The 10,323-nt window shown below is 35.9% G+C and overlaps 1 protein-coding gene across 3 annotated transcripts in view; it reads right to left on the bottom strand.

Moving 5' to 3' along the window:
- Positions 1 to 2,935: 2,935 nt before the first annotated feature.
- LOC127938363 (forkhead box protein N3) overlaps positions 2,936 to 10,323 on the bottom strand; it is a 32,332-nt gene continuing 24,944 nt past the window's right edge. For all 3 annotated transcript variants that reach the window (XM_052534942.1, XM_052534940.1, XM_052534941.1), the window contains exons 5-6: positions 7,701 to 7,809; positions 2,936 to 6,843 (exon numbers count right to left, since the gene is read on the bottom strand). In XM_052534942.1, coding sequence (XP_052390902.1) covers positions 6,351 to 6,843; positions 7,701 to 7,809 — 602 coding nt within the window. In that variant the 3' untranslated portion in view covers positions 2,936 to 6,350. The remainder of the gene's footprint in view (positions 6,844 to 7,700; positions 7,810 to 10,323) is intronic.

Genomic DNA, 10,323 nt, shown 5'->3' with positions numbered 1-10,323 from the left:
CTTATTCATGTGTTTTTGATTTAGGCTTACTTCTTAACACTTTTACATAAGTAAGAATAACTAACAGTGTTAACGTTTTTATAGATACATCTTTGGAGTGTATTTTTTACTGCCTTACTAGGAAGAGGATTGTCCACATTCAGATCTTAGTTCAGATCGAAGGTGCCTCTACAAAGAGCTCAAGTAAATGTAATGCAATCAGGTGCAGCTTCTCTGCCATGAAGCTTATTAAAGGAATTGTTCACCCAGAAATGAAAATTTGCAGAAAATGAAGTGTTTTATTTTAAATTAAGTGAAATGAAAGTGAATCAAATTCATATAAACCAATGATACCCATTCTGTATGTATTTATTTATAAATAACTGTTATTGAACTATTGCAAATAAAAAAATAAGAATATATATAAGTAAGTGACTTACAAATGAGGACAATCAAAATAATTGTATAATAAATGAAAAGAAAATAGATAGAATACAAAAAGATTAGAAAGCTAGTTATATATATATATATATATATATATATATATATATATATATATATATATATATATATATATATATATATATATATATATATATATATATATATATATATATATATATATATATATATTAAGAATATAATTAAAATAGTGAGTGCTAAAGTTAGAGGGTCAAATAAAAATGGAAGAGATGTGTTTTAAGGCAATTCTTGAAGATGACTAAAGTCTCAGATTGCTCAGATTGAGTTGGGCAGGTCATTACACCAGGAGGGAACATTTAATTTAAAAGTCTTTAAAAAATAAAAAAAATTCACTTGCAGAAAGCAAGCTTCTAGAGGCACATAAGTCTGAAGTAATACATTTAGGTAAATGGGTGCAGAGCCAGTGGTAGTTTTGTAGGCAAACATCAATGTTTTGAATTTTATGCGAGCAGCCAGTGCATATTGATAAACAGAGGTGTAACGTGTATTCTTTTTGGCTCATTAAAAATGAATCTTGCTGCCACGTTCTGGATTAATTGTAAAGGTTTGATAGAACTGGCTGGAAGACCTGCAGAGAGAGCATTGCAATAGTCCAGCCCGGACAGAACAAGAGCTTGAACAAAGAGTTGTGTAGCATTATCCGAAAGAAAGGGCTTGATCTTCTTGATGTTGAATAAAGCAAATCTGCAGGATCAGACAGTTTTAGCAATGTGGGCTGAGAAAGTCAGCTGATCATCAATCATAACTCCAAGGCTTCTAGCTGTTTTTGAAGGAGTTATGGTTGATGTGTCTAACTTGATGGTGAAATTGTGATGAAATGATGGGTTTGCTGGAATCACAAGCAGTTCTGTCTTGGCAAGGTTGAGTTGAAGGTGATGGTCCATCATCCAGGAAGAAATGTCTGTTAGAAAAGCTGAGATGCGAACAGCTACCGTCGGATCATTAGGATGGAATGAGAGGTAGAGTTGAGTGTCATCAGCATAGCAGTGGTATGAAAAGCCATGTTTCTGAAGGACAGAACCTAATGATGCCATGTAGACAGAGAAGAGAAGTGGTCCAAGAACTGAGCCCTGAGGCACCCCAGTAGTTAGATGTTGTGACTTGGACACCTCACCTCTCCAAGATACTTTGAAGGACCTATCTGATAGGTAAGACTCAAACCACTGGAGTGTGGTTCCTGAGATGCCTTTCGCCAGTAGCGTTGATAGGAGGATCTGGTGGTTAACTGTGTCAAAAGCAGCGGACAGATCAAGCAGGAGAAGTATTGAAGATTTGGATTCTGCTCTTGCCGGTCTTAGAGCTTCGACAACAGAGCAAGGAAGTAAAGTCCTTAAATCCAGTAATATATATTTGTGTGTCTGTATATATATATATATATATATATATATATATATATATATATATATATATATATATATATATATATAAATTTCTTTTATGCAGTACTTGATCAATTCATATTTCTCTCCTGATTCAGACAAGACTCTATTTCACTGGAGGAAGCTATATGGATAGAGGAATCAGCTGTCTAAGTTTGTTTCTTACACATTTCTGCACTTCACAAGACATTAATTGATGGACTAGAGTCTTGTGGATTGCTGTGATGTTTTTACAGTATCAGCAGTTTGGACTCTCATTCTGACGGCACCCATTCACTCCAGAGGATTCATTGGTGAGCAAGGGATGTAATGCTAAATTCTCTTTAAATTAATTTCACTCACTTTCATTTTACTTGATCTAAAATGAAACACTATCTCTATTTTGTCCTGTACATTTTTGGCTTGTCTTTAAAGGAAGAAAAGTCACTCAAATTTAAAATGATTAAAGGAATAAAATACACCTGTAGTGTTTTTCTCAACACAAAGACTAATAAAATGTATCAAGCACATATTGCTTGCTTATGGCTCCTGGAGTTGCATAGCAACAGAGATGGGCTCATGTGAGTACAGCAAGCTGGTGGCTGCTGATTAAGCCTGCATTGCCTTTAATTATGAATACAGCTCCAGTTGCATACAGCCACCATTGAGTCCCATTAGCCACACCCAAACTCAGAGCAATCAAGTCACCTTAATCATGGGATAAATCAGTCAAGACAAAATCACACACACACACACACACACACGACATCGCATTAACAAAATGGATTCTGTAAAGGTGAGGATATAAAATCTTAGCTCACAAAACATGTTATCAAAACGTGCTAATATTCCCATTAGGTTAAAAATATAATTTTTCAATCTTCTTGAGAAATGTTTAATGCATTTTTTTTTTCATTTTGCAAATATTATGGGGATGTTACTATCCACAATAATGTTTTGAGAACACTATTAAAGACCAGACAGCTTTGATCAAATAATCTATTAAGGTTACTGCAAACATTTGTTCACAACTTTGACAGAACCTTGCTATAATGTTGAATATAATTTTGATAACAACTGAATTACTACAGAAAATAAATAAATTGAAAACAACATTTAAAACTCTGATATTTTTTATTATTGCAACTGGAAGACAATACATTACATAAACATTATTTGAAGTTTCAGGAGAAATATGTGGAAAAGTAACAATATGATGTGACATTTATTCGCATATAGACAGTGTGGTTATTTACATGTATTGATGAAATAGTTTGATCGTGTTCTTTGGCAATATGATTGCACACCAAGGAAATAGACAGCTTTATACTCATACAGCATTGGCATCTGAGTGTATTGAAGATAGACCTGGTCAAATACATATTCATACTGTGCTCTAAAAATCATCCCAGACCACTGGTGGCTTACACAAGTACAAGGACCAAAACATATTTGGCAAAAACAAACAACATCAACAACATTGACAAAACCTTTTTATTATTTCACACTTAATTTCAAAGGCAGTGAGAGTTTTCCAATAAATAATCCATGCATATTTTCTCCCCCTTTTGTCTTACATGGATTTGTATGAATCTTAGCCATTAGGTCAATTAAAAACAAATCATAAAACAAATGGCATATCATGGGACTGGCATAAATTTAAAGCAAAAACAGTATAGCAGCAGCTTATTGTCTATAATAAAGTAGGGCCTTCCCGCCGTACGTCTCTTATTTTACATCGTACTCACACTTACAGTGCTGCTCCATCACTAGACCGAATAGTCCTATTTTAAAAGTACTGAAATATGGAGCTAAAGCATTTTAAAATGTTTGACATCTGTGCTATTCCCCGCTAGGAACACATAACATTCAGAAAGCGATTCATACATAAAGCAGAAGTGGAGTGTAAACATTGCGATCGATTTTGTGTAGCAAATATATGCATGACCCTGACCGATGTCCAGCAAAACACCGCAGAACATTAAAGGAATAGTTCGCCCAAAAAATGACAATTTGTGGACAACTTGCTCACCCTCAAGCCATCCAAGATGTAGATGAGTTTGTTTGTGCATCAGAAAAGATTTGGGGAAATTTAGCAGTAATCACTTGCTCACCACCATTGGATCCTCTTGCAGTGAATGGGTGCCGTCAGAATGAGAGACCAAACAGCTGATAAAAACACAAGTAATCCACATGACTCCATCTGTGTGTTTGTAAGAAATAAATCCTTCATTACCGGCATTTTTTTTTATATCGCCATCAATAATATTGTAAGTCGTCTCATCTGAATCAGGAGAGAAATATACACATCGACCACAGTTTACAAAATGGTTTAAAGTTGAAATGCCTTAAATGATGAATTAGTTTCATCCAAACAAGCAGCTTTTCACTTCACCATGTATGAACTGATGGACTGGAGTCATGTGGATTACTTGTGCAAATGATGTAATGCTAAATCTTTCTAGGAAACAAGCTCATCTACACTTTATTTTGGGGCGAACTATTGCTTTTAAGGCTACTGTAGGACACCCTCGCACACTTGGACATTCAGATTCACAGATGAAGTTCATGAGGGCTGGAAGCAAAACATAAAGGAAACCGACAAGCCAAGGTCGACTGCTAATAAGGGATTATCCTAAAGCCAATTCTAATTCCTTGTCAAACTATTTCAGTACAATTTATGATATCAATGCTGCAGATTGCACAATGAAAATGACGGAGTATCAGACCGTTACAAATGAACAGGACAGACATCCAAGCACACAAACTAAAGGCAGGCACAACCTTAAAGGGTGTACAGATCGATAGGTCATCCAACACGGATTATTAACAACATTTGAACACTTACATCAATGGATTGAAAACGGACCACGAAACCGAACCCAGGACCACAAAAAAGGCAAAATCAGTTTGACCTGATATTCAATACAAGGCAGATCTGTTCATTAATGTGTTTTCGTGAAGTCTCTTCCTTCGGAAGAGTTGTCTGCCGCAGAAGAGAGATACAATTTTTTAAAAAAGGAGTAAAGAAAGAAACCTACGCTTGAAGAGACGCCTCTCTCGGTTTTCTCGTAAGAAAATAAGCCATGCCTCATGCTAAATATCTTACATGATCTTTCATTTAGAAAAGGAAATACTTCTTTCTTATGTACAAGCACCCATGCAATACAACAGAAAAACAGGCAAAAACTGCCTTTTGTGGAAAAAAGGGAGTAACTTTTTTACAGGGTTATCCTGACAGGACAAATTGCTTGGATTGTGGTGAAGATTAATAATAATAATATTAATAATACAAATGTATAAAAAAAAAAAACACACAAACATTTTCCAACACAATAGGCCTTTGTGACACATTGCTTTTCCAAAAATGATTAGTTTTAGTGTGCTTCAAATAAGAAATGTTTTAAGCCTTTACGTTTGCTATCCACCGGACACAGGCCATTTGAAACAAAACATGTGCTGCTTATTAAATAAATGAGTCCATGACATAATAAAACATGCTAAGTACTTTTTGTGTTCGTTTACACCATTTCAATGTAATAACTCTAAAAAGGTCATGTGGTGCAACCTATAATTAATAAAAAGAATATACTTTCTTTACACTTTACATACACGTGGTGTGCACGCATCTTAATCATAAAACTGAAATACATTTTTCAAGTTAAAAAGCTTTCCTAATATCACATAGTTGTCAAATTATCGGACTCACACACATAAAGGTCTACAAGAGTTTTGAAATGTCATTTAATGGCAATTCGATTGAGCATTTTTGTTAAAATATTATATCAAATAATGTAAAGTTATTATTACTTTTTAAAAGAAACGATAAAAGGTAATGCCATACAACCTGTGTTGGGGACAGTTGTATCACAATGACATTTTCAAAACTATCAAAATGAATTCAGAAATGAAAAACACGCCCGTCCTAGAAGAGTTGTATTCGACTCATTTTTATATCTGAATTGCATTTTGAATCTCTTTTTTAATAAACCAATAAATCCAGAGCAAGTCAACAGAGCATCATGTCACTGACCCAGATATTCACCGGATGGTTTTTTTGTAATACAGGTTGGTATCACTATTTTTGAAACTATTATTGGTCTTACCAAGTGTGCATGGATTAGCTGCACGCTCATCGACAGATATCATATCTTTGGCACACTTGAGAGCAGCATATAAAATCTCTCCGATGTGAACTAGAAGGATTGCTACAACTTAATTCACTTAAATTGTTCGGTAGGCTTGATGAATTAAAAGAGAGAAACATTAATATGTTCTTACACACTCAAATGACCCAAATTCTACTATGGCTTTTTTCCCTCTTCACACACACACACACATGCACACTTTCGCACACACACACACACACACAAAACAACATGAACATGAGAATCTTTCACCTGGGAAAAATCCAATTTAACAAGGGACAACAGTGATTTTATTTGATATTGCAACAGCTGACTAGAATTCACCTGATATCCTGGAACAGAAGTATTTAGATCTGTGTTAACGGGATTTTCTCGTTCATCGCTAATCACTGGCTTCCTCTTTCACCTCCTTTTTACACGTACGCTGAGTGTTTTTATTCACACCGGTGCGCATGCCGGCCAGGTGGAGCAACGACCCCGCCGCCTCCTTCATCTCCTCGTCTTCCTCCTCTTTGACCAGGAGCTTTTCGGCCCGTCTCTTCTTCAGGGGAAGCGTGTCGCCGGGGGTCCGCAGGTGACCTTTGGTCCACAGCAGTCTTCTGTGCTGGAGCAGCTGGGAAGGAGGTGGTGTGGCGTCCAGCGGGAAGTCTTTTTGCTCCTCTTTGACCTCAGTGTGCGTCACCTCCTGACCGGGGCTGTAGGCAGAGAGGGAACCCTGAGTGGAGCAGGAGGACAGCGAGGAAGAAACGTCCCCCTGTGTATTTAGGGACTGCGAGCTGCTGTATGTGTGGTCCTCCTGCTGATCATCGCTGGGTGGAGGAGAGTCACTGCGCAGGCTGTTTTTACCCCGTGTCAGAAAATCGCCCAGGGCTGATCTGTTAATAATATTAAAATATTACAGTTACACAGACGCTATTATCCAATATGACTTGTTATGTCATGGCCGAGGAGCAATTAATGGCTGGCATTATAATTCAAAACTAAATACTAGAAACTACAATCAAATATATATGAATAATATACATTGGAAAATACCGGTAATCATTTGGATATTTGCTAAAGGTTACATTTAACAGTGATATTCAATTATTAGTGTTTTTAAAGAGTAATTTTGAGTGAATATTAGATGACGCCAAATATTAAATTTGAATTTAAATATTTATTTTACATCATTAAATTGTTCTTGTTTTCAGTACACATCGAACAAAAAATTGTAAGGTTGATGTTAAAAAAATTAATAAAATAAAATATTTTAATGGCATAAAACAAGACAAAATGCAATGTATATATCAACTTTTACAACCGCTTTGGATTTGGGCTTTTTATCATAAGCAAGTAGAAAAAGGAGTCAGTTTATCATTTTTCATCTGTCAGCTCAGCACCATTTATATGAATTAAACAAGTTTGAGACCAGTGTTATTTTAGTATTAGTTATATACTATAGTAGTTTATTAATATTTTGAATTAGCTCTTATTTTTATATTTTCACTTTTACTTTTAGTTTAAGTTTCAAGTGCTTTGGCATTTTATTATTATTTATCTTTAATTCGTATTTGTGTTTTAGTTTTCTTGAGCTTATTTAAATTTTTTAACTTCAGCTTAAATCGGTTCACTTCATTTATTTGCCAACACAACATTTCCAATTTTCACTTTATTTATAATTTTATTTTAGCTTTATTTCAATGAACAAAAAAACATTAACAATAAGAACCCAGATGTAGAAGATCCTAACCTCACGGCTGTGGTCCTCTTGCTCACAGGACTCAAAGGAAGGGGTCTGATAACTGGAAAGAGCCCCTGAGCGGCAACACGTGAGCCATGCTGTATCACTCTCTGTGGAACTGTGAAAAACAGACCCGCAATTACAATTCATGGCATAAAATACACAAAGAAATGACTTCCACTGCTTCTATTCGACTTCTATGCTCCTCTCTGGGCATTTGTTTAGCTCATGCAATATCTGCATTAAATCTCCTAAGGTAATAGGAAAATATCTCTTAAAGAAATGCTTAAAGGGGTAGTTCGCCCCAATGATGTCCTTACTAACGTTCTGGACCTTGAACGTGATGGTTCCCTCGCTGTCTATGGAGGGTCAGAAAGCCTTCGGATTTCATCCGAAATATCTTCATTTGTCTTTCAAAGATGAATGAAGATCTTAGGGGTTTGGAACGACATGAGGGGGAGTAATTAATGACAGAATTCTCATTTTTGGGTGAACTATCCCTTTAAAGGAGAACAAGAGACAACAAGCCCTAAAACAGTCGTGCTCAACCGTTTTGATTTCAATCCTCCACACTGTCCAAGACATTACCCTACACATGTGGGCTGAGACATTTCTGCTCTAATGACAAAGCTGCTTGCTTTCATTTCTTTAATAGAGTGGTTCTATTAAAATAATTTATATAATTTATATATTAATAATTAAATTCCTTATTTTTAATTATTAAAATAATTCAATAATCATCCATTAGTGTGGGGGTGTTTTTAAAGGGTTTTGTGTATTATTATTATTATTATTTATAATTACGAGAATGCAATTTCTCAGCAATTTCTGGCTAAAGCTTAAAAAAAAAAAAAAAAACATTAATCATAAAATGTCCATGACTACTTAATTTCCATGATTTTCCAAAACTCCACGGAAACGTGGCTAAATGAGGAAATAAGATGTCGTAAGATTTTTAGCTAAAAATGAGCTTTTAGCATATTCTATGTAATTTTTCAATCTTGTAGCTGCCTTGGAATTGTGCTAAAACCCACTTATGGATTGATCACAGCTCCCTGCTCTCGTAAAAATAAAGGTTTTTATCATGATGCTGATGAGGAACCATTTTTGGTTGCCCAAAGAACCTTCCACTGAAAAGTTCATTTCTTAGTGTGAAGAACATTTTAATTATCTAAAGAATGTAGAGTCCAACTCCGTTTAACTTAAGGGGGGCGTACACGGTGCGATTTGTGCTGTCGTACGAGTTCGCATGCGATTATTTTCAAACGTGTGGAAATCGCGTATGCTCGTATGGTTGCGGCTCGTATCATTTGCGATGAATTACGAGCCGAGCAGAGTTGCTTACGAGCACTTCCCGACCTCCCGATCACTTTTAAACATGTCTAAAAAGTTTGTGAGCTATCGGTTTGAATTTGTGACATTGGTGCGGTTGAACGAGCCGATTTGTTGATTTATCTGAAGTTGACCAATCATGAACTACGAAAACCACAGAAGAAGAAAGACGAAGACGGCAGCGCCACGACGAATGTGGACTATTGACCAGGAGGATAAACTCTGACAGGAACAGCGAGCGCTGTATGATGTTTCTAGTAACGTGTACCTGTTAGGGATGGGCATGATTAATCGACGATCGATAATTGATCGTTAAGATTTTCCTCGATCATGTTAATTTGTTATCGATTAATCTAAAGCATTTTTTTTTATCTAATGCAGGTTGCGTTGCGTAGTGCGAGTCTTGAAGCAATTACATGAATTTCACTGTGTGGCAGCAATTAAATATTTTACCACCAGGGTGCAATATTTGACACCCTACTCGGTTATCTGTGATCTTCCGTTTTGATTTCAAAGAGTAATCATGAAGATGTCACGGCTAAGTGTGGCGTGGGACCATTTTGATTTAAAAAGCGAACTAGTTAACTGCAAACATTGCGATGGGGTGTTTAAGTACAAATCTGTCAGATCTAAGTATTATAATGTTTTTTTATGTTATTGTTTAACATGATTCTTTTATCATTATTATTGTTTTGGAACAAATGAGGTCTCTGTTTAAGAACGCCTGCTAGCAGCTGCAGGTTCCGCTGCTTTAGAGCACTGCATATGCACGCGCATATATGTTCGGTTTGCCTGAACGTAGTTTAACTGTCTGCCACAAGTTGATCTTGTAATAAAGGTCTCACCGAGGAAAAACACTATGTATTTTTGTATTCATTGCATTTTTTAATTATAAAAATTAAATAATTAATTATATTATAAAAATTTTTATGATTAATCGATAGTCGATCGATAATTCTCCCGACGATCGACTAAGAAAATTTAATCGAATGCCCATCCCTAGTACCTGTACCATGCTTTTTAGATCTCTCTTTCTCTCTCTCTCTCGCTCACACACACACACACACACACACACACGCACACACACACACACACACACACACACACACACACACACACACATGTAGTTTACAGGGACTCTCCATAGGCGTAACGGTATTCTATACTGTATATCCCCATACACTACCTCTATCCATCACGGAAAATGAATGTTTAAAATTTCTATTACAAACTGAATAGTATTTGTTAAAGCAATTGGTTTACGAGGGCACAGGAATTGTCCTCACAAACCATGTTTACA

This window comes from Carassius gibelio, chromosome A20 (assembly GCF_023724105.1).
Source record: "Carassius gibelio isolate Cgi1373 ecotype wild population from Czech Republic chromosome A20, carGib1.2-hapl.c, whole genome shotgun sequence".
Classification (NCBI taxonomy): Eukaryota; Metazoa; Chordata; class Actinopteri; order Cypriniformes; family Cyprinidae; genus Carassius; species Carassius gibelio.
The sequence above is the reverse complement of the archived record's forward strand: the minus strand, read 5'-3'. Positions and strand labels throughout refer to the sequence as shown.